The 26,226-nt window shown below is 37.8% G+C and overlaps 1 protein-coding gene across 1 annotated transcript in view; it reads right to left on the bottom strand.

Moving 5' to 3' along the window:
- The window catches only part of KCNN2 (potassium calcium-activated channel subfamily N member 2), a 174,236-nt gene that overhangs the window by 4,396 nt on the left and 143,614 nt on the right, over positions 1-26,226 (bottom strand). Inside the window, exons 6-7 of the mRNA XM_061188055.1 lie at positions 21,490-21,600; positions 5,374-5,501 (exon numbers count right to left, since the gene is read on the bottom strand). Coding sequence (XP_061044038.1) covers positions 5,374-5,501; positions 21,490-21,600 — 239 coding nt within the window. The remainder of the gene's footprint in view (positions 1-5,373; positions 5,502-21,489; positions 21,601-26,226) is intronic.

The raw sequence follows: 26,226 nt of genomic DNA, 5'->3' as shown, positions 1-26,226 counted from the left end.
TCCAACCAGAGAAAGGTAGTTGATTGTCCTTTAAGCCAACAATTCAAAGCCATGCTCCAAAAGAGAAGCAGGTCTCTCTGAGCTACTTTGTGAAAAACCCACGCTAACCTTACTACCTCGATGACGAGTCCTTTACAAAGTATAGTGTTAATGCTAGAGAGAGTACGCTTGATTATTTCCCAATTTAAATTAAAGGTAATTGGTTAAAGGGATAAAAAAAATTCACAGGGCAAGATTTTACTGCCAGGGAGATTTTTGTAACACATGTTCACGATGCTCAGTGATCTCGTTCTGAAATGTGGATATCCAATATGTCACCAAATCTGCTCCACAGTGAAGAGACAGTGCCTTCTGCCAGTAAGAGTTGAACTGACACCTGCTTACAACATGATCTTTAACAGTCTAAAACAGTTTAAGGTTAGAACTTGTGATTGTGACTATGTGTTTCTTTATTAGAAGACTTGGAACTAATTTAACTGGCTCCTTTTTATGCTATTATAGTGATTGATAGAATATGTTTTAGTCTAAAAGAAATTTACAAACATATATTTAAATCTAATGTTGTTGAGAAATGGTTCTCTAAGTACTTACAAGGGTTACAATTCTTGATGTGTGCCTTTTAAAAACAAGTCCAAAAAAAAAAAAAAAACGCAACCAAAAAACCAAGCAAATCAACTTTAAACATGTGTGGGTCATAACAGAGAAATGTACTAGAAAGACTAAGTGTCAGACATGTATTCTGTCCTCCTTGGCCCTAACCTGACATTCAGTTTCTTCATGTATGAAAAGAAGAGGGTTAGATTAGGACTTTGTTTTTGAAGTGCTGGATTTATACCAACAGAGGTGTTCTAGATGACTAAATGATACTCAAACAAGACATTAAACAATACTAAAACAGATGGAGAGAGAGTTATTCCCTTTAATTCTCTTGCAATTCTTGATTATTATAAGAAAAATGTCTCAGGCTAGTCCTATCCTGTTTTTATCTCCTAACAAACACCTGCTCTTCCCCTGTTTTTAAAAAAAGAGGGAGCAGAATCTCAGCTCAGAGCTTTCTGCAGGCAACAGCTTGTGGCTAGAATTCAATACCAGTGTTTCAATTGTCGATTGATGTTACTTTTACCTCACTCTCCTTGCTGGGAGTGATATATTTTTAAATCCACTTATGATAGGGATTTATATCAAGCTTTCTTTTCAAATTTAGGTACGTCATAGCAGAGTTGGCACATGAAGTTCGGGGACACCAGAGCGGAAGCCTCCAGCAACTTGTGAGGGCAGCACAGCCCGGAGCTCTACTAGCCTGGTTGAAGGGCCGATGCTGGTCCCTTGGCTGAGGTGGGTCCTTCCTCTTCCAAACAACAGAGCCTACTTTACTTCTCTTGGATTACTCACTTATGTTTCTGACAGTAGAATTTTGCCCATCTTATACTCTGCTAATCTGGAAAGCTGACATAGAGTAGCCCTGAACTTAAATCATCTTGCCTTGTTGCTGCTTAGACTGCCTGAAAGGTAGGAGAACTGGTACAAAAAGCCTACGTAAGCTGCAGCTGCCAGAATAAAAGGTAACATGCAGTTGTGTATTTTACTTCTTCCCCGCCCCCACCGCCCCAAAAAAAGAAGAATAAGAAACATATGTTGATTTCTTCCTTGTGAACTTCACTTATCACAGGAAAATATCATGATTTTGGAACACATTTCCATAGCAGCAATCAGACTACTAAAATTCACAAATAAAGAATCCGCTTGGGTGCATGCAGCCGGTAGAAAATTCTGCGAATGTTGAAAGGAGCGGCTCACACAACTTACTTCCGAGCTCTATTTTCATTTTGTTGAAATAAAAAGACAAAACAAAAGAAAAGAAACTGTAAAATATTCTGGAACAAAATAACAGAGAGTGGTGTTCATTCATGCACAGGGGGCTCGATTCATTAGCTGGAAGGTCCTGTTAAGATTCTGCAGGATTTTGGCATATTGATCAGAAAGAAACGCTATTCCATTATGTTATCATCCTTCTGCATCGCTACTATACTTCCCCACCTGAAAGCACATAGCTTCCTCCAGAACTAGAGTTCGGAAGGAAGTTGTATAAAGTCATCTTGGCCTCTTTGAAACATGATGTTCAAGTAAACAATAGACATTTTTGCCTAGTATGAATAGGATATGGTTACAAAGATAATATTCTAAACAATAGGATTATAATTTTTTGAGGGGGGTACGTCTTTTCCAAGTTGGGGCTATTGAGAAACCTGGTCTTCCGAAAGGGGGGTAACCTAACACTCTCTGTTATAGACATCACGTTTATTGGATTTCTTGGCTGTGAGACAAGTTCATGTTAATTGATGATGGGTCTCTAGCTGAGACCGAAGAATGAGAAACTGTAAAGGTAAAGTTGATACCAGAAAAAGTGGTAAAAGTTACAGAAACAGAATGCTTCATGGTACTAAGTGACGATCCCCAAAGACAGCTACGTTACTGAAAAGAGGACACAGGCCTGCAGGGTTAGGCATCCATCAGAGACTAGCAAGGTCATGTGTCTGGGAGAGAGGCTGGGAAAAGAGAAGGAGAGTTGAGATAGAGGAGGCTGGTAGAAGGGGAGAGAGCTACTGCAAAAGCTCTCTGGACAAATCAGAGGAGAGCAGAGGCCAGGAGAGCTCTAGCAAGTCAACTGGTACATTTTCCCTCAAGTGGCAAGGTCCGATTTCACCCGGTGCTGACTGACAAGGCTGGGGCAGTAAAGGCCTTGCCCTTAGGAATCGAGCCCTGTGTGCTTTCCTTTATGGCTTCACTCACTAAGTTCCGTGAAAGATAATTATGCATAATTAGCATAACCTAGCCACACCCAGCCCATCTACTTTTCACAAAGTATAAGTACCCTCCCACCTCAAAGGAAACACAACAGCCCCAAGACTAATTTATAAAACAATTCAGAACATTTTGGCGTTGCTTTAAAGCTCATCTACTTTAGAAATACACAAGGCTACAGAAGAAACAATGAGAAATGTCTGAAAGAAGCAGAAGAATCACATGTGGTTTCCTCTGTTACTCTACCCAAAAGCAGCACGCTGAACAACCCATGTAACCTACACCACAAAACCCTTCAGATCATGTCAGTACAGCTTGTAGCAATATGCCAATTGCCTAGGGACAGTTTTTACACTTAGTTTCACCAAAGAGTTTTTGCCTAACATTTTATTACAAAAATGTTCAAACCTAAAGCAAAGTTGAAAAAATTTTATAATGAGCACCCGTAAATTGTCCCCCAGGGTTTTGAGTGTGAATCTATTCCAAACTTAAGAGTTCTATGACAATTTATATAAATATAGAAATACTCACCATTTACACATGGCTACAGAATTATATGACAAAAATTGTCAAAGCGTTTTCTTTTTTTTGGTTATATGGAAATTTATCAATGGCATCAAAGGCAAGTCACATTTCATTATATATTGAACAGGTAAGTTACACTAACAGGAAGGAACACAAATACGATCCTGGAGGAAATGGGATGTGTGGATGCTCAACCCAAAGACTGACCCACTTGCCTACTTCCACGTCATCTCACATCCTTTCCATCCTGGGACACCACATTTTCTCACACCCGCAAAGGTAAGTTTTCTTTTTAATAGATCTGAACAATATAGGTTAGTATCGAAACATTCAAAGTACAGAGAATGATTTCTCCACAGTATACCATGTGTACCTCTTGTATGAATGTTGGGGTTATTGTGTTGTACGGTTTGGGGGCTGTAGGAATGATCACTCTACCAGGAAATTTTACCAGGTGACCCTTGAGGGAGAGGTAAAGGCTCAGCATCTCTCAGGGGACCCACTCTCTTAGGTCTAAGCTTCAAGGAGTCAAGATGTGGAGGCAAGTGGTCCTAGGTGGTGATACCTGATTATTAAAGGTAGCTGTGAGCTCCAGGGAGAGAATTCCTGCTTGTGAGCCAGATCGAGTACAGTGTTCCTCTCTGTGTTTTTCATTTTTACTCTCTCCCAGACTTTGAAAGAGTACTATCTTAAAATTCTTTTCCTTATATGGGGAAAATGCATAGTTGTGTGTCCAGTCAAGTCACAGCGCTAAAGGAGAAATAATGTCACTTTGGTGTTGGTGGCAGCAAGGGAAAGAACAGGTGTGAATTGCTAAGAGTAGCAATGAGGACCAGCTACTCTACCATACGTGCAGAGTCTCCTATTTTAGAGCTCAGGGTACTTGGATTTTATTTTCATTAAGAAAGGTAGCAACTTCTATGCAAGTACATGTATGTCTATAATTATAGACATATTCCACGTTTTCAGTGATACCTATTTAAAAAGGAGAGTGGATGGCAGGTGAAAAGGTAAAAGATGAATGCTTGGTGGTTTTCAACGGAATGTGAGTGTAATATACATATGAATTCCCTAAATATGTAAAATTAACACTTCAGCCTCAGAACTTCCTGTCTGCTGTACTAATTAGCTCTAAGAAAACACATCTCCCTTTATAATCAGGATACCTAGTATTTAGCTACCTTTCCATGATTACCCTGGTAGGTTGCATGAGAAAAGCCACTTTTCTGACCCACAAAATGTGATGCGTCTGCCCTGCCCCATATAGAAATGGCATTAAGAGCAAGGCTGCATGGCATCATAACTGACACCCGCATAATGTACTTACGGTAAGGATGCTGCCAGCCTGGGGGAGAAAGACCTGGTACTTTCAAATTATCATTGAAACTTACTAGATAGAGATTTGTATTTTACAAGTCTATGATGGTAGGTGTAACAGTAAAATGGCACGAAGGACTTAAACAAATTGAATAACCGTGGCCTCGATAAAGTCAGAATAATGACTGCAAGGCCTATAGGAACTCTAAAATCTATAATGAACACGTAGCATATAGAAAATCCTCCAAGTCCTGATTAACAACTAATTTAAAAATTCGAGTATTAAGTCAATTGTATGTACTACCTTCATACAAAGATGCTTGACAGTATGTTAAAAAGTCCAGGTGGATCATAAAATGTTAAATTTCTTTAAAGACTCTGTAGTAGATACAAACTAAACATCTTAGAGCAAACTATATGAATAAATAAATCAAGAAATACAATTTTAACTGAAATTATTGCTTCTATCTAAAAAAAGAAACTGAATAGACACTTTAATTAATATATTATGTGGCTATTCTCCCAATAATAAATGATTTTTAATCACAAAATGAACTGACAAATGAAATCCTGAGAAAAATTATGGAATTATTAAAATGCCAAATAACGTCTTCTGGGAACAAACATGATAATGTTCTCTTTCCCTCCCTCATGAAAGAAGAATAAGCAGGTGCAAGAATTAAAACCCAGAGATACAAATGCAGAATGAAAGTGGAGAATGGTACTTACTGATGAATAGCTTGCAAGAATTTCCGTTGATGTTTTCTGACTTTTGCATGATCTATCTTTTTTACTAGCTTTGTATTTTTGTAAATTAGCCATGTTTCCCTGAGTACATTGGCAGCTGCGTTTTTCACCTGTTAGGAAAACAAACAAACACAGCAGTTGATAAATTCCAGAGCAGAATCCTTTGCAACTTGGCTGGGTGTCATACTCTTCATCCCAATGATCATGGTAAGCTCTAGCTCTGTTTAGTAACTGTATCTCAAAAGTTTTTTTCTTGACTCTGTGCCTTTTTAAAAGTACCTGTATCTGTCTGGGAATGCTTACCTTGAAATATGAGGGGCTAATGATCTCTTTCGGGGCTAACTTCTACTCTACCCCATGAGGAACCTTTCAACTACTTTTTCTTTTTTTTTTAAATCAAGAGGTGCTGCTTTCTTCACCTTGTATCGCAGTTGCTCTCTCCATGTTCTTCGTTTCCCTGGAGAAAGGCAAAATGCCAGAAGGCCAAGGTTAACCCTGTCCTTTGCAAGCTTGCTCGGCATTTCTGGCTGTGCACTACAGGAAGGGCATGTTTCCACTGCTGAATGTACAAGAAGACCCAGTCATCCAGCCTCCCAGGGTGACTTAGCAAATTGCATACTTGTTAGCACACTTTAATCAACTGACAGAGAGTCTGTGTTGTCATGATTTTGTTGGTAATTTAAATACGCTGCGTTTCACATGGACAGGACAAACCTAAAGGATAAAGGCATTATAGTAACACTGCCAAGACTTACTGCAGCTGATGGAAGGTGTGAATACTTCCTAGTGAGACTTCAATCACTTGCTTTCTTGATACTTTCAAGTCTTCAAAGATTCCTGCAAGTTGGTAAGTCCTCTTCCTTGCTCACAAGACAAGAACTGATGACCCAGAGCTTTCACTTGTGCTTGTTGTTAGCTACTTATTCTGGGGAGTTGATTCATTTAATTCTTTTGAGTGATGGATAAAGGATGTCTCACAAGGAGAGCTGCAGGCTAGAGGGGGGCTGTGTGGAGGAAGACAACTTTTTAAAGACAGGCAGTGTGGTGGGGTAAGACAGAACAGTGAACTGGGCTTCAGAAATGGGTTCTAAGTTCTTGACTTTGGACCAACCAAGTCAGGTCAAGGAGACAAGCTAACCCTGCAGGATTTTAGTTTGCTCTAACATGAGAAGGTTAGAGAGAATTATTGTTAAACTCCTTTTCAGCACTTAGATTTACAATAAGGAAGAGTATTATAATTTACCAAAACTATGGCCCAAGTATGTATGTGTATTTTTTCACTTTAGCAGAGAAAACATCAGGTTGGGTGGCTGATGGTGAACCCTTTTTCATGGCGCTGAGTTTTCTTTTTGAGTGAAATTGTATGGCTAGAACCCACTTTAAGAAAATGGCTGGTTTCTGAAGACTGCTTTTAGTTGTGACTTCCTCTGGATATTCATTAGACTCCACATGGAGAACATTCTCCAGCCAACAGAAAAATGAAACGTGGCGTGTTGAGCACCAGCAGTGCATGTAAGTGACATGTCCACAGTGAAGTAAGTTAAAAGGTGTTCCAGTGAACTCCTGTTCTTCGTTCTTATGGAATCATTTCTCTTCCTCACAAGGTAAGAGTCACCGTTCAGAAGGCTCTTCCATCTGACACTGGTCTCCTTTGCAAAGGTAAGGAACTGGATGCAGTGTAATTTGCTGAGGCTGGAGGACCTTGCTTTTATTTTTAATTAAAAAAATTTTATTTTATATCAGAGTATAGTTGATTAACAATGATGTGTTAGTTACGGGTGTACAGCAAAGTGATTCAGTTATAACCATTCAAGTATCCATTCTTTTTCAAATCTTTTTCCCTTTTAGGTTATTACAGAATATTGAGCCGACTTCCCTGTGCTATGCAGTAGGTGCTTGGCGGTTATCTATTTTATAGACAGTAGTGCGTATATGTCAGTCCCAAACTCACAATCTATCCCTCACCCTTTCCCCCTGGTAACCATAAATTCGTTCTCTAAGTTGCTGTTTCTGTTTTGTGAGTGTTTCTGTTTTGTGAGTGTTTCTGTTTTGTAAATAAGTTCATTTGTATCATTTTTCTTTTAGATTCTGCATATAAGCGACATCATATGATGATATTTGTTTTTCTCTGTCTGACTACTTCACTTAGTATGATAATCTCCAGGTCCATCCATGTTGCTGCAAATGGCATTATTTCGTTTTTTATTTGTGGCTGAGTAATATTCCATTGTTTATCTGTACCACATCTTCTTTATCCATTCCTCTGTTGATGGACATTTAGGTTGCTTCCTTGTCTTGGCTATTGTAAACAGTGCTGCAATGAACACTGGGGTGCATGTATCCTTTTGAATTATGGTTTTCTCTGGGTATATGCCCAGTAGTGGGATTGCTGGGTCATATGGTAGCTCTATTCTTAGTTTTTTTAAGGAAACTCCATACTACTCGCCACTGTTTTACCAATTTATATTCCCACCAACAGTGTAGGAGGGTTCCCGTTTCTCCACACCCTCTCCAGCATTTATTGTTTGTAGACTTTTTGATCATGGCCATTCTGACCTGTGTGAGGTGATACCTCACTGTAGTTTTGATTTGCATTTCTGTAAATAATTAGTGATGTTGAGCATCTTTTCATGTGCCTCCTGGCCATCTGTATGTCTTCTTTGGAGAAATGTCTATCTAGGTCTTCTGCCCATTTTTGGATTGGGCTGTTTGTTTTTTTTTGATATTGAGGCACATGAGCTGTTTGTAAATTTTGGAGATTAATCCCTTGTCAGTTGTATCGTCTGCAAATATTTTCTCCTATTTTATGGGTTGTCTTTTCGTTTTGTTTATGGTTTCCTTTGCTGTGAAAAAGATTTTGAGTTTGATTAGGTCCCATTTGTTTATTTATTTCCATAACTCCAGGAGACAGATCACAAAAGATTTTGCTGCAATTTATGTCACAGAATGTTCTTCCTATGTTTTCCTCTAAGAGTTTTACAGTGTCTGTGCTTACATTTAGGTCTTTAATCCAGTTTGAGTTTATTTTTGGTGTTAGTGAGTGTTCTAATTTCATTCTTTTACATGTAGCTGTCTAGTTACCCCAGCACCATTTATTGAAGAGACTGTCTTTTCTCCATTGTATATTCTTGTCTCCTCTGTCATAGCTTAATTGACCATAGGTGTGTGCGTTTATTTCTGGGCTTTCTATGCTGTTCCACTGATGTATATTTCTGTTTTGGGGCCAGTACCATACTGTTTTGATGACTGTAGCTTTGTAGGAGGACCTTGCTTTTAAAGAGAGAGGAGTGGGAAGTGACTAGCCAGCACTGCCTGGGGTTGGGACAGGCCCTTCCCTGCTAGCAAGGAGAAGGGCTGGCTACTGGAGGTCTCAGCTCTCTGAGCAGATGTACTGCCTGGAGGACTGGTAAGGGCCCTGGTATATCCTCCCTCCCTGGTTTTATCAGCTCAAGACACAGAGTAAGAATCTAGAACACAGACCAGTGAGGCAGCTAGACAACTGGGTAAGAAGTGATGAGACAAGAACACAGCAGTTGAACATAGCAGTGTTTGTTTGGAATAGAACACAGCAATTAATTTTGGTTTGGATTCTCATCTACAAAGAGCAAATGCCAAATTGTTAAAGTCTATAAAATTTTCAAAGGTGATCCAATGCTTGTCCTTAATGTACTTTAAATGATTCTTTTTCTTTGGGATGGTGGGGGAATGACTGGAAGGGAGTAGGGAACCTCAATTTCAGAGTGTACTGCAGTGGGCGATAACCCCTGGACTTTATATTGTAGGATTTGTATTCACTAAACATGCAATGTAGATGACAGGCTGAAAAATAATTGACTCCTCATCTGAAAATGAAATCCCTACAGCTGCTTTTAAGAACTGTGAAATATATCCATTTATGGTGAAACATCCCCTTTCTAACTAACTCTCTTTCAAATACAGGAATAAATCTCTTAAAGCATCTTATTTAACTGCTACTTTTCAAGACAGCAGAAACAAAACAAACACTATAGCCAAACATAGAAAAACTTATCCTCTACTGATAATAGTAGATTTTTTTCCTCGGTTCCTCATAGGGTTGAAAGGGAACAGAAGACAGGGAGGAAACACCTCAGTGTTTTACAGGTTTGAAGGATGGGAATCGTTACATGAAAATGCTAATCCAAATTTACAGGAAAAACGGGGGAGAGGAGAAGTAGGTCTGTGCATTTCTGATCATTGAGATGAAAGTTTATTTGCAGTTAAGAACCCTGCTCTATAGTCATGTAACAATGTAACTCTGGAGCCCCTGCTCCACTTTCCAGGGCATTTACAAAGTTTTAGAGGTCATGCCATTGTTTCTCCCTAGCTCAGTGCTTTTGGCATAGCTGGTATTAAATAAATGTCTATGGTGTTAAATTTGGCACCATAGTATACGTAATTTGTATCATAAAAACTTCTAATCATAACCATAGATGCATATTTATCAACCAAAGGACCCTCCTGATAAGAAGGGTGTACAGGTTTAAAGAAGAGACCTAGGATCTAAAGGGGTCAGAGCATTTCCATTTATTAATTCAACAAATTTATTGAGTCTCTATCACTTGCTAGATACCATGAGAGTTGGTACGAGGGATTCACAGATATCTCTCAATAATTAGTAGCTGTATTATATGTTGCCAATTAATGGCCCAGCGCCACTATGAAATATAACTTATTTCCTCTACTTCACAGAACAAGGAAAGTGAAAGGTGGGCCCTTTCTTAACAGGAACCTTCTCTTCCTCTCTCCATTTCCTGTACCCCCAAAGACACACTCACACAGGGAAAATAAGAACATTTGTTCTACCTCACTAATTGACATGTACACACTGCTATATTTAAAATATTGATAGATAACCAACAAGGACCTACTATAGCACAGGGAACTCTGCTCAATATTCTGTGATGACCTAAATGGGAAAAGAATTTGTAAAAGAATAGATACATGTATATGTATAACTGAATCACTTTGCTGTACACCTGAAACTAACACAACACTGCAATCAACTATACTCCAATATAAAATAAAAATTAAAAACAAATTAGCGGTCAACTCAAATGCAAGTCTTTTATCAGAAAAATTTTGAAAGGCATAAAATAATCAGATATTTTAGTAATAATTTGAGAAAACAAAGGCCCTATAAGCTATTTATACTATGAAAAGTAGTAATAGTCACTAGATGCCTTCAACCCACTTTCATAGGTATAAAGGACATGACATGTTATATTGCTGACTCCTAGGTAATTATAAAATATTAAAGCCATAGGTAGTAAGGTAAAATATATTTTTTATGTGAAACAATACTTTATAAACCACAAAAGCTCTTAAAGCTGATTGACTTTTAACTGAATGTTTGCTTCGTTCAACCCTATATGATACATACAATTAGAGAGTTATTTAACAGGCTACTTTGTTTATAGATTTCCTTTGCTTTTTACTACTTTCTTTTTCTTCCTCTTGCCTCTCCCTTCAGAGGCTTTTTTGAGGCAGGAGAGTTTCTTGCCTCTCATTCTGATAATTACAGTAAAATGTTGCTCTATATGCTGTGGGTGATGCCTCCAGGATGCCTGGGGGACAAAGTCAAGGCCACTAAGCCTGTGCAGCTTAGTAGGACATCATGTGCTCTCACTGCCCCTGCAGCAGCAGGGATGGCTGTGGTCAGGGCACCAACCTTTCTTGCCAGGCCGGTTCTCCGTGAGACCAGGTACCTGCAGTGGGGTGAATGGAACAAGGCAAGGTCAAGGGATCCATGCATTTGTATTTTAACCCACTGGGATATGTAGCCAAGCATGATATAAAAGCTACACACAGTAAATCCTCTAGAATTTCTGTTCACTTGTTAAGAGATATGCAAGAAACAAAATTACATAATTACATATAATTACATAATAGTGTTCTTATTATGGATCTTATTGAGAATTCGTAACAGGATTGGAAACACCCACAGTGGACGTTAATATGTATAATTTTCCTTCATGGTACATCTAGCGACTTTAAAAATTATGCCTGGGTTCTCAGAATTGCTTGTTTTCAAGTTTCTTTCCAAAATGAAAGTAGCCAGAGGGCCAAACTCCAAGATTTCTTTTTGGTTCAAACCTGAATGAATAGTAATAATAATATATTTCCTAAAGTTTTAGCATGGTAAACACATTGCGTCTGTAAGGTCGTATGCTACGAATCTATTAAATAGCTGGTTCTGTAATCTATTAAATAGCTGGTTCTGTCTTACTAAGCCTACTGATAAGTTATCGCTATTATGCTTTGATTTTGAAATCCTTAGATTATTCAGGTTACATGGACCTATTGGCCATTTTTGAATTGCAGAGGAGCGTCATGTAAACTTTTGGAATTATATAGGACAATCCTCCATTAATGCTCGTGCCCAGTGAATTGTGTGTTCTACTTGCAAACATAGTATTTCATGTGGTTAATGTAGTCCCACAGAGAAATGAGTTCTGTATAAAATTGTTCCTCAAACTTTGTACATGGTGAATAATTTTTCATGGAAATTGTTCAGTTTAGTTAAAATACACACTGGAAGGCTTGGAAGGTTCCATTTCTTCCTGGAAGAATAATCTATCATTTAAAGAAAAGCAATATGAATGTTAAAAAAGTCATATTAAGATTTCAGAATGTCTGTGACCACTATCCCTGTTGACCATCAAAAAACTTCGATGTAGTGTTTCAGGGGATATTTTCATTTTTAATCTGTCATCTTAGTAACTATATATGGCTTTAAGGTCCTTGTTTATTCTTGGTTATTATCCAGAAATAATTTTTAATTGATCATTCAGTAGTTTAGATTTTTTATTTAAAAATTATAAAATGGGTCCACTTAATTCCATAAATAACCAAATGGAATCAATGACACTCATTAATTGATAACTAACTTTGTATAAAATAATACAGAGAGAAACATAAAAGGGCTATTATTTTCATATGCTATATTGAGTATAATAATGGAATGGGAATCATAAACTAGAAATTTGTTTGATTTTAATGTTATTTTAACATTTGCTTTTGTACTTAGTGGCATTTTGCCTATAAAAATAGACCTGTCAGCAAGCCTGCTCGAGTGTCTTTCTCAGACCTATTAGAGACTCTGTTCGCAAGAAATACTTCAAAGTAGCTGCGCTTTTAACCAATAGTAGTGAGATAATAGAATTAATAAAGCATCATAAGCATGGTGGAGAATGTGAATTTTGAAACTAGAACAGTACTTTTTACTGAAAAAGCTTTCTACCAACAATATGACTGACTCCTAATTAATTCAACATTATCTACAGGGAGTTTATCAAATGTATACAAGAACTTATGACAGAAAAGCAGTAACATCAGAAAACGTGATGACTGGGGAAATGAGTTCTAGTCATAAAAACCAAAGGAAGTTCATCTAGATGCATAGATCTACATCCTGAATCCATAAGGGGACCCAAGAGCAACATCATTAGCAAGAGCACAAGTGCATTTTTCCGCCAAGCAGGAAGAGACAGAACTTTCATCTGATTTACTGAAGGAACAGCATTATAAAAGCTTAAAATTATCTGATCCCTGGACTATAGCAGCTAACTCAGAACCCTGACTACATTAGGTCCACAGTATATTTTTGTGAAATGAATACATTATTCCCAGGAAGATGATGACAATAAATTCGGCATGGTCAAAGAGTATCTGTTAAGGGGACTTGTCCCCGTCTCCAAATCTTTGGGGAATAACAAGCAAAAGCAGTGGTTCTCACTGTGGAGGCTTTGTCCCTTTAGGAGACATGTGGCAAAGTCTAGAGGCAATTTTGTTGTCACAAGTTAGGGGAAGTGCTGCTGGCATCTAGCTTCTAGTGAGTGGAGGCCAAGAATGCTGCTATACATGCTGCAACATACAAGAAAGTCCCATACAACAAACATCCAGCCCCAAAGGCCAATAGTGCTGAGGTTGAGGGACCCTCAGCTAAAGTGTAAAATCAACCTGGAGTGTCTCCTGAAAGAAAGAAACTGGGAGACTTCTGTGATTCTCACATACATCCTCATCAAAAGCAGTATACAACCATGTTAAACGGTAGACTTTTAAATCAAAGCCCTTGTGTTTTCCAAAAGTGTTTCAATAATAAAGATATGGAATATCAATATCCCAAGGTAAATGTAAAGAAATTACTTTTTTTCCTTCTCAAAATAAAACATGGGGAAATCTGTCTAAATATGCTAATTAATTTGTTTTTTAAAAAATTTTCATTATTTGTATTCTGTCACAAGTTTTTTTTTTTTTCTATTGAAAAGATTTATCAGTACATGGATATATATATATGGATTATACGGTGTTTTAAGGTATTTTTCCACATAGTATCTTAAGTGTGGCATTAACTTAATTCCTGTGAAAACATAATCTTCATGATAAAATTATTTGGATTATACAAGGGACTTTATGGAAGAGATATTTTTTTGATATTGTACAACTTCTGATCCTTAAACACACAATGAGATACACGAAACGTGCTACAATTTTGGATTAGATGTGGACTAATAATGTAATGTGCATGTATTTTTATTTCCTAGGCTATCCTTGAAGGTTACAAGAACCCCAACCTTCCACTCAGCTCTTTTACCTCTCTCCTTCCGCCCTCTGTGTGCTTCCCTGTAACATTTAGAAATGTTCACGAATTTAGAGAATGAATTCAGGAACTGAAGAAAATGAGAGAAAACTGTGTAAAGTAGAAGACATTCCAAAGTGGTAAATCCAGGTTGAAAGCATGGTGGCAAGTGAGTGTCTTTGATCATCTAGAATTGTGTGGACCTACTAACTGCAATGAAGTCTCAAAATAGTGTCTGATAGGTAAGATGTAGAGTGAGTAAAAACACTACAATTAGAATGCTGCTTGAGACCTCTCTTGATTCTTTTATGGGTAAAGTATGACAACGTATTTTGTTATTTCAATGACAGACCAATTAGATTCCATGTTGAGGAGTGGTTATATAGTAAGATGACTGGTGTAAAATAATTTTGTTTTTTTTTGACCTTGTTATTTTGGTGTCCCAAGTGACTATGAAGAGAGGCTAAAAATTTAGCATGATACAAATCTTTTTCTTTTTACATGCGATACCTAGCCTCTGGGTCTTGGCTTCCACATTTGTATAATGGCTATGATCCTAGCACTTCACTCAGAAAGTTGTAAGGATGAGACAAGTGTGCCAGCCACTGCTCTAATGTGACAAGCTTAGAGCAGTGGCTGGCACAGAGCAAGGGCTCTGTAAAAACTGTGATGACTGTTTTCTCCTGTCTGGATGCCATACCATTTTCAACGTCTCTCTACCCCTACCTTGGGGTCCTAAAGGTAGTGGGTTTTTTTTCTTTGTCTTTGCAACCCCAGTCTTTAGAACAGTGACTATCTCACAGAAGCTCAATAAAATATCGGTTGAAGCACTTTCCCATAAAAGTTTTTATAATACACTGATGGTATATTCTTTCCTACTCAATCCAATATTGGTCTCCTCTTGCATGCTGCAAACTTAAATGTTAATTATGCCTATTTTAGATTTATGTGGTTTATTTTTATACTTGAGTAAATACCAAGGTTTTCCAATTATTTCCTGACTGACCTAAAGTTAGGAAGGGTTTATTCTCAATGTGAAAAAATGGAACTGACTCCAAGAATGCCTTAACTTTAAACCATATCATCATTTCAGCTTCAGAGGTCAAAGTAAAAACTATTATTGCCCAAAACTGAAAGAAAACAGGAGCCCCAGACAAGATGGCAGAGTAGAAGGACCTGAGCTCACCTCCTCTCACGAAAACACCAAACACCTAACTGCTGAACAACCATCAATAAAAAAGGACTGGAACCTACCAAAAAAGATATTCTACTTCCAAAGACAAAGAAGAAGCCACAACAAGATGGTAAGAGGGGTGCACTTGCCATACAATCAGATCCCATAGCCACTGGGTGGATGACCCACAAAGTGGAAAATAATTATATTGCAGAGGTTCTCCCACATAATTATATCACAGAGAGAGTTCTGAGCCCCACATCAGGCTCCCCAGTCTGCAGGACTGGCATCAGGAGGAGGAGCCCCCAGAGCATTTGGCTTTGAAGGTCAGTGGGACTTGATCGCAGGAACTCCACAGGACTGGGGGAAGCAGAACTGACACTCCTGGAGGATGCACACAAGGTCTCATGCACACCGAAACCCAGGGGAAAAAGCAGTGACTTCATTAGAGCCTAGAGCAGACCTACCTACCTGCTGCTCTTGGAGGGTCTCCTGGGGAGGTGGAAGGGCAGCTGTGGCTCACTGCAGGGAAAAGGACACTGGTGGCAGAGGTACTGGGGAGCACTCATAGGTGTGAACTGTCTTGGAGGCTGCCATTTTGATGCCAAGACCTTGCCCCACCCAACAGCCTGAAGGCCCCAGTGCTGGGACACCTTAGGGCAAACAACAAACAGGGCAAGAACACAGCAACACCCAAGAGCAGACAGGCTGCTTAAAAGCTACCTGAGTGCACAGCTGCCCAAAAACACACCCCTTGATATGGTCCCGCCCACCAGAGGGACAAGACCCAGCACCACCCACCAGTGGGCAGACACCAGAAGCAAGAGGAACCATAATCCTGCAGCCTGTGGGACTGCAAACACAGAAAGTTAGACAAAATGAGATGGCAGAGGAATATGTTCCAGACAAAGGAGCAAGATAGATAAAACCCCAAAGGAATATGTTCCAGACAAAGGAACAAGATAAAACCCCAAAAGAACAACTAGGTTAAGTGGAGATAGGCAAGCTACTTGAAAAAGAATTCAGAATAATGATAGTAAAGATGATCCAAGATCATGGAAAAAGAAAGAATGGAGGCACAAACCTAAAAGATACATACAGGAAATGTTTAACAAAGATCTAGATAAACAAAGAACAAATAATCAGAGATGAATAATACAATTACTAACATGAAAAAATACATTAGAAGGAATCAATAGCTGAATAAATCAGGCAGAAGAACAGATAAGTGAGCTGGAAGACAGATGGTGGAAATTACTGCCTCAAAGCAGAATAAAGAAAAAGTAATGAAAAGAAATGAAGACAGTCTCAGAGACCTCAGGACAACAGTAAATGCACCAACTTTCACCTTATAGGCAGTCCCAGGAGGAGAAGAGAGAGAGAAAGACCCTGAGAAAATATTAGAAGAGATAGTAGCTGAAAACCTCCTTAACATAGGAAAGGAAAGGAAACACTCACTCACTGAAGTCCAGGAAGTGCAGAGAGTCCCATACAGGATAAACCCAAGGAGGAACATGCCAAGACACATATTAATCAAATTGACAAAAGCAAGAAGGGAACCCCCATAAGGTTATCAGCTGATTTCTCTGCAGAAACTCTGCAGGGAGTGTCATGATATATTCAAAGTGATGAAAGGGAAAAAGCTACAATCAAGAATATTCTACCCAGCAAGGCTCTCGTTCAGATTCAATGCAGAAATGAAAAGCTTTGCAAACAAGCAAAAGCTAAGAGAATTCAGCACCACCACACCAGCTTTACAACAAATGCTAAAAGAACTTCTCCAGGTGGGAAAGAAAAGGACACAACTAGAAACAAGAAAATTACAACTGGGAAAGCTCATCAGTAAAGGCAAACGTACAGTTAAGGCAGGAAATAATCCACACACAAATATGATATCAAAACCAGCAATTGTGAGAAGAGGAGAGTTCAAATGCAGGATACTGGAAATGCATTTGAAACTAAGAGACCAGCAACTTAAAACAATCTTATAGACTGCTATATCAAGACTTCATGGTACCCACAAACCAAAAATCTACAACAGATGATATACACACAAAAAGGAATCCAAACACAACACTAAAGATAGTCATCAAATCAGAAGAGAACAAAAGGGGAAAGGAAGAAAAAAGACCCATGAAAATAATCCCAAAACAATTAAGAAAATGGCAACAGGAACATACATATTGGTAATTACCTTAAATATAAATGGATTAGATGCTCTAACCAAAAGACACAGAATGGATACAAAAACAAGACACATGTATATGCTGTCTACAAGAGACTCACTTCAGATCTAGGGACACATACAGACTGAAAGTGAGGGGATGGAAAAAGATATTCCATGTAAATGGAAATCAAAAGAAAGCTGGAGTAGCAATTCTCGTATCAGACAAAATAGACTTTAAAATAAAAGACTGTCACAAGAGACAAGGAAGGACACTACATAATGATCAAGGGGTCAATCCAAGAAGAAGATATAACAATTGTAAATATTTATGCACCCAACATAGGAGCATCTCAATACACAAGGCAAATGCCAACAGCCATAAAAGGAGAAATCGACAGTAACACAATAATAGTGGGGGGCTTTAACACCCCACTTTCAGCAATGGACAGATCATCCAGACAGAATATCATTAAGGAAGCACAGGTCTTAAATGACACAATATATCAGATGGACTTAATTGATATTTATAGAGCATTCCATCCAAAAAGAGCAGAATACACTTTCTTCTCAAGTGCTCATGGAACACTCTCCAGGATAGATCACATACTGGGCCATAAACCCAGCACTGACAAATTCAAGAAAACTGAAATCATACCAAGCATCTTTTCCGACCACAATGCTATGAGATTAGAAATCAACTACAAGGGGGTAAAAAAAAACTATAAAAAACACAAACACGTGGGAGCTAAACAATGTGTTACTAAACAACCAATGGATCACTGAAGAAATCAAAGAGGAAATAAAAAAATACCTAGAGACAAATTAAAACATGATGATCCAAAAGCTATGGGACACAGCAAAAGCACCTTTAACAGGGAAGTTTATAGCAATACAATCTTACCTCAGGAAGCAAGAAAAAATCCCAAACAAACAACCTAAACTTACACCTAAAGCAACTAGAGAAAGAACAAACAAAACTCAAAGTTAGTAGAAGGAAAGAAATCATAAAGATCAGAGCAGAAATAAATGAAATAGAAACAAAGAAAACAATAGCAAAGATTAATAAAACTCAAAGCTGGTTCTTGGAAAAGATAAAGTTGATAAACCTTTATTCAGACTCATCAAGAAAGAGAGAGGGCTCAAATCAATAAATGAAATGATTGAAATGAAAAAGGAGAAGTTACAACTGACACCAAAGAAATACAAAGGATCATAAGACTACTACAAGCAACTATATGCCAATAAAGTGGACAACCTCAAAGAAATGGAAAAATTCTTGGAAAGGTACAATCTCCCAAGGCCGAACCAGGAAGCAATAGAAAATATGAACAGGCCAGTCACAAGCACTGAAATTGAAACTGTGATTAAAAAACGCCCAACAAATGAAAGTCCAGGACCAGATGGATTCACAGGTGAATTCTATCAAACATCTAGAGAAGAGTTAACACCTATCCTTTTGAAACTATTTTGAAAAATTGCAGAGGAAGGAACACTTCCAAACTCATTCTATGAGGCCATAATCACCCTGATACCAGACAAAGATGCCACAAAATAAGAAACTTACAGGCCAGTATCACTGATGAACATACATGCAAAAATCCTCAACAAAATACTAGCAAACTGAATCCAACAGTACATGAAAAGGATCACACACCATGATCAAGAGGGATTTATCCCAGGGATGCAAGGATTTTTCAATATTTGCAAATCAATCAGTGTGATACATCACATTAACAAACTGAAGAATAAAACCCAAATGATCATCTCAATAAATGCAGAAAAAGTTTTTGACAAAATTCAACACCCATTTATGATAAAAAACTCACCAGAAAGTGTGTATAGAGGGAATATACCTCAACATAAGGGCCATATATGACAAACCTACAGTTAACATCATACCCAATGGTGAAAAGCTGAAAGCATTTCCTCTAAGATCAGGAACAAGACAAGCGTGTCCACTCTCACCACTTTTATTCAACATAGTTTTGGAAGTCCTAGCCATAGCAATTAGAGAAGAAAAAGAAATAAAAGAAATCTAAACTGGAAAAGAAGTAGACATGATATGACATGACACTATACACAGAAAATCCTAAGGATGATACCAGAAAACTACTAGAGTTCATCAATGAATTTGGTAAAGTTTCAGGATACAAAATTAATACACAGAAATCTCTTGCATTCCTATACACTAACAAACAACTGAAGGTCAGAAAGAGAAATTAAGGAAACAATCCCATTAACCATTGCATCAAAAAGAATAAAATACCTAGGATAAACCTACCTAAGGAGGTAAAAAACCTGTACTCAGAAAACTATAAGACACTGATGAAAGAAATTGAAGAGGACACAAACAGATGCAAAGATATACCATGTACCTGGATTGGAAGAATCAATTACTGTCAAAATGACTATACTACCCAAGGTAATCTACAGACTCAATGCAATCCCTTTTAAATTCCCAATTTTCTGCAGTTCTAGAACAAAAAGTCTTAAAATTTGTTTGGAAACACAAAAGAACCTGAATAGCCACAGCAATCTTGAGAAAGAAAAATGGAGCTAGTGGAATCAGGCTCCCTGACGTCAAACTATACTACAAAGCTACAGTAACCAAGACAGTATGGTACTGGCACAAAAACAGAAATAATAGATCAACAGAACAGGATAGAAAGCCCAGAAATAAACCCACATGCTTATGTTCAATTCATCTACAATAAGGAGGCAAGAATATACAATAGAGAAAAGATGGTCTCTTCAATAAGTGGTGCTGGGAAAAACTGGATAGCTACATGTAAAAGACTGAAATTAGAACATTCTGTAACACGGTACACAAAAATAAACTCAAAATGGATTAAAGACCTAAATGTAAGACCAAATACCATAAAACTCTTACGGGAAAACGTAGAACACTCCTTGACATAAATTGCAGCAATATCTTTTAGGATCCACCTCCTCGAGTAATGAAAATGAAAACAAAATAAACAAATGGGACCTAATTACACTTAAAAGCTTTTGCACAGCAAAGGAAACCATAAACAAAACGAAAAGACAACACACAGAATGGGAGAAAATATTTGCAAATGATGCAACTGACAAGGTCTTAATCTCCAAAATATACAAAAAGCTCATACAACTCAACAACAAAAAACCAAACAACCCAATCAAAAAATGGGCAGAAGACCTACATAGACATTTCTCCAAAGAAGACATACAGATGGCCAGGAGGCACGTGAAAAGATGCTCAACATCACTAAGTATTAGAGAAATGCAAATCAAAACTACAATGAGTTATCACACCAGTCAGAATGGGCATCATCAGAAAATCTACAAACAACAAATGCTGGAGGCAGTGTGGAGGAAAGGGAACCCTCCTACACTGTTGGTGAGAATGTGAATTGGTGCAGCCCTGTGGAGAACAGTATGGAGGTTCCTTAAAAAGCTAAAAATAGAGCTATCATAAGATCCAGCAATCCCACTCCTAGGCATATATCTGGAGAAAACCATGGTTCGAAAGGATACATGCACACCAATGTTCATGTCAGCGCTGTTTACAATAGCCAAGACATGGAAGCAACCTAAATGTCCATCTACAGACGAATGGATAAAGAAGATGTGGTACATATATACAGTGAAATATTATTCCGCCATAAGAAAGAATGAAATAATGCCATTTGCAGCAACATGGATGGACCTAGAGATTCTCATACTAAGTGAAGTAAGTCAAAGACAAATATCATATGATATCACATACGTGGAATCTAAAAAAATGATACAAATGAATTTATGTACAAAACAGAAACAGACTCACAGACTTTGAAAACAAACTTATGGTTACCAAAGGGGAAAGGTGTGGGAGGGGATAAATTAAGGGTTTGGGATTAACATATACACACTACTATGTATAAAACAGATAAACAACAAGGACCTACTGTATAGCACAGGGAACTCTATTCATTATACTGTAATAACCTATGTGGGAAAAGAATCTGAAAAAGAATAGATATATGTGTATGTATAACTAAATCACTTTGGTGAACACCTGAAACTAACACAGCATTGTAAATCAACTATATACTCCAACATAAAATAAAATAAAAATTTAAACCAAAGAAAGAAAAAAACACTAATATTCCCTTTGGAGATACAAGGGTGGTAACTTACTCTTTTTGTCAGTTGAGTGTCCATCATGAAGTTGTGCACGTGCTTTTCTGCTTTGGTAAGTTCCAGCTTCCTTGCGACCACAGCTACCACCAGGGCTGTGCAACCAGCACCCTGAAAACCAGGAGAGAAAAGAACCCCGAAGAGTTATTATTTTTGGTCTCAAGCACATTAAAAAATGTTTTGTACTAAGTACATTATTACAGTTTTTAATCTTCAGATAGTTATCAGTGTCTTCCATCAATATGACAGAAACCGCATGGCTAATAAGAACAAGTAACAAGCCTTTAGATTGATGGTAAAAAACTTAACATAGGTGAACTAAGAGCAAATGTGTTTGTATCAAACACATTTTAATCATAAGAAATAAATGGTAAAACAGCAACTTGCTGAATTTTCAGGGACTTAAAAATAGAGCAAATCAGTTATACATGGATATACAAATTAGTGAATTAGCATAAATGCACAGAGAGGAAATAATTATTCTCTAAAAATAATATTCTATAATCTTCTGTGAAGATAAGACCAGCAGGTCTTCAGGACAATCAACTGTGAAAAGCCAGGAATGGAAACTGATGCATTATATGCACAACTTCAAACGTGTCCACATGCAGAACAGAAAGGATCACAGTGATCTGAACCTGGACAACAGACATACGTGAAGTGCTGAAGGTCAGGGATAACAGCCTTACTATTCCAGAGGTTTACCAGCATGAAGAAAGGAATGGGCTACCTTTACCTTGAAAAACTCAACAGTGGTCCTTTTTTGAATTATAGGCTATTGTGCTGATCTCTTAGGAAGAGTCGTGTGACACTGTATGGTCCCCCAGAGATTAAAGCCCTCCTGCTCCATGATCAAGGTGCATGCATTCCAAGTTGTGAGGTATAGGGTCTTCTTGGTTGAAAGACCAGTGACTACATGCAGCGTCAGGAGGCAAGGCCGGGGCACCTACAGGAGGGCCCAGGTGAGGAAGTCCAGATCTCCAGACAGAATCTCAACCTTGGGACGACCACAGAGAATCAAGATTGCCTAGCCGTCTCAGTAGGCAGACAACAATGAGCCACAGGGCACAGGCAGGACCCACAGAAGAGGGCCGCAAACAATGAGACTTTACAATATGTGGGGATCTTTCAACAGACTGGAATCCTTTTAAACTAGTTTTAAATAGCATCCCTTTTATGTTAGCTAAGATGGTTAGGATGCTCACTGTATAGCCATCCAAGAGAGTCTCAAATTCTCACAAGGTAACCTGGTTTTCCTCATTCCCAATAGGTCTAAAAATCATGAGTTATAATAGCAACTCTGCCCCTTAAAAATGTGGTCTACATCTTAAATATCTTAGTTTGAGGGAATGGTTATTACTTATAGCATTTCCCTAATATATTATGAATATATTAAATTTTTATATCTATAATATTTAAAGACAATATGATATTTAAACAAGCAAGTCAGAAACTTGTATACATAATTTGCTCCTAATTTTATTTTTTAAAAGGAATTCATATTTGTGAAGCAAAGAAATAAGCCCAGTTGTGAAAAGAGCATCTCTCAGTGGTTGGAATACCAGTAAGTTATTTAGTTCTTTGTGCTTTCCTGAAGAGTCCACATTTTCTACAATGAATACATATTACTTATACAAACAAATGCTTACACATTTCAAAAATGACAACAGTTTGTAGTTTAAGAAAACATCTAACCTAACTTTTACATATCTTTATTAACCTTAAAAAAATTCAACCTAGGAAAATGATCTTTCTTCATGATTCATACTTACTTATGTTTTATTAAATAATTAATTATAATCATCTCCATTTGAATTGATAAATGTAATTTAGCCATTCAGTTACTAACCAAAGAAGGAATTTTTGGTCTCACTGAATGAGTTGTTGCAACAAATCTGGCGGGAGGGACAAGACTGAGGAGAAAAGGAGAAAATAAATACACTTGCCCTGTCTTGCTACAACCGGATAATTACAATCATAGAAACATGGCATTATTGGTAAGTTGATACTGTTTAAATATAATATTTCCAGAGGGTTTAAATATCCCCTTCCACCTAGCTCTATGGAGAAATCAGTATCCTCAGAAATGAAGTGGTACTGATGATAGGATCAGAGAAAGAAGCCAGAAAGTATTAGACCTACCTGGTTTAACCTTCAGATTTTGGAGATGAGGCAATTAAGTAAGGCAGAGTAAGTGATTATTCAATTATGAACTCAGAGTAGCACTGGTATATTTCCCACCCTTTACCTCATCTCATAATACTTTTCTGTATATGTAAGATCACATATATTCTTATTTGTGGTCACTTCCATATTCATGACACAATATGAAGCACTGTATTTCAAAGCAAAACAAATACTCTTAGAGTATGAATGTTTAAAAGTTGAGGAATATGGTTAGTTACCAAAATAAGGCAAAACATTATTCTTATTTTATAACTGCTGTAACTTTTAAATCAGTGTTTTTTAAACTTAAATGTGACTAGAATCTTTTAAAGCTCTCCATGTGACTCCAACACAAAGTCACTGCTTTAAGTGAAGGACGATATGGAAAGAAAATGGCAAACTCCATTACTTACTTTCTATTTTAAACACTAGGTAAAGGTTCTTACCAGAGTCATTTCACTTATGAAGACATTCAGGAAATGATAAACAAGGAGCATAAAGGAAGAGGACAGAGAGGACAAGGTCAGAAATGTATGGGCTGTGTGATAGCTATCTTGATATTTTGGGCTGTGTATAGACAATGAAAGCAAGTGATTTTACGGCTGGATACCAATGAAGGAAAAGAATGGCCTTTGGAAGCATCTACACCTATGATGTTGACTTTCAGACGCCTGCCGCAAAATCTAAATAAGTTACAGTATACTGATGAGAGGCTAGCCTGAATTGGTAGAAGGAATCAGTGGCCACTCAGGCTAGCCTTCTGTACCTACCCACAGTGTGATGGCATTTGTTTGACAGGAATGGGATCACCTGTTGCATGTAGGCTCCCAGGCATTCCTCAATCAGTGAGCCAAGGGAAAGTCAAGAGTTTTTTAATAAGCAGCAGATATAAAAATCTGAGGGGCTTCTACCACTGGAGAGATAGCTATAACTGGCAGTTGGCACTATAAGCTGAATATTGTTCTCCTCTGGCAGGAGGCCACTGTTGCAATTCTTCTGGAAAGAAATCAAAATCCCAACAGGAGTGGAAAATCACTGGTATCAAGAGCCTTTGGAAGTTGATTTTTATCTGTGCTTATTCTTGAGTGATATTTTTTCCCATTTCTCTAGCTCACCAAAGTCTTGTGTATTAAATGATTACCTCTGTTGTAAACTAGAGAAGCAAGTGAATCTGACAATTAAGTAATTACTGAAACCATTGCCTATATCCCTCACTCCATTATCCTAACTGTACCCTTTAAATTGTACCCCAAGAGCCACTTAGAAACCTCTTTTTCTTCAAAGTCCATTACTCCTTATATGTAAGTCTTATACCTCCCCAGGTTCTTAATAAATCATAAGAGGTTTTGATATGTATAGAATTGGGTTTCAAACAAGTAACTTTAAAAAACTTTTAGAGTTATGCAAAATGAAGCTGGCTTACCCCTGAAAGGTGCAAGCTAAGTTCCTGCCAACACATTAATGGTTATAGTAATTTAAGTAATGGCATGATGTCATTGTCCACTCAGTGTCTATTTCCTGGACCATTCTGTTTCATAAAGTGAATAGAATGAAAGTAAATACGCTTTTACAACATTTTCTCCAAATCTTGTCATGATCACAATGGATATAGAAACAGCTGGGACTAACATATGTTATTCTCTGAAATTAAGATCCCTGCACGCCTTTAACAAGATGAGTCATAGTCCTTTCACCAAAGTCAGAAAATGTATCCTGGTTACTTTTCTCTCATTTCATTTATGTTATTAAGAAAAAGCTAAGCAAATAACTAACTTGCCACTTCAAGATGCTCAGACAACTAAAAACTAATTAAAAAACAAAACAAAACATGATGTTTATGATGCCAATACATTAAAGTCAAAGGTTTAGGTTTTCCTTGGCTAGTTTATCATCTTTCCTTCTAACAAATTAGATGTTGCAAGAGAGAGAGGAGGAGTGGGGGAGAGAGGCCTTGTCCTTAGAAAAGATAAGTAAGTATTAATGCTCATTGTGCCAGATCAACAGACAAATGACAATCAGAACTCATAAGCTATAGTTGAATCCCAACACCTGGAGAGTCTTAGATGCTGCCAAATTAAAATGCAGTGCCTGCATAGCAAACGAAACAGTAAAAAAAAAAGACAGCCTACAGAATGGGAAAAAATATTTGTAAACAATGTGACCGACAAGGGCTTAATCTCCAAAATATACGAACAGCTCATACAACTCAATATCAAAAAACCAGGGACTTCCCTGGTGGTGCAGTGGTTAAGAATCCACCTGTCAATGCAGGGGACACAGGTTCAAGCCCTGGTCCGGGAAGATCCCACTTGCCGCGAGCAACTAAGCCTGTGCACCACAGCTACTGAGCCTGTGCTCTAGAGCCCATGAGCCACAACTACTGAGTTCACGTGCCTAGAGCCCATGCTCCGCAGCAAGAGAAGCCACCACAATGAGAAGCCCACACACTGCGATGAAGAGTAGCCCCCACTCGCTGCAACTAGAGAAAGCCCACACACAGCAACAAAGACCCAACGCAGCCAAAAAAAAAAAAAAAAAAAAACCCACCAAACAACTCAATTGAAAAATGGG

The sequence above is a fragment of the Eubalaena glacialis genome, chromosome 4 (assembly GCF_028564815.1).
Source record: "Eubalaena glacialis isolate mEubGla1 chromosome 4, mEubGla1.1.hap2.+ XY, whole genome shotgun sequence".
Taxonomy (NCBI): Eukaryota; Metazoa; Chordata; class Mammalia; order Artiodactyla; family Balaenidae; genus Eubalaena; species Eubalaena glacialis.
This window is presented reverse-complemented; position numbering and strand designations above follow the sequence as displayed.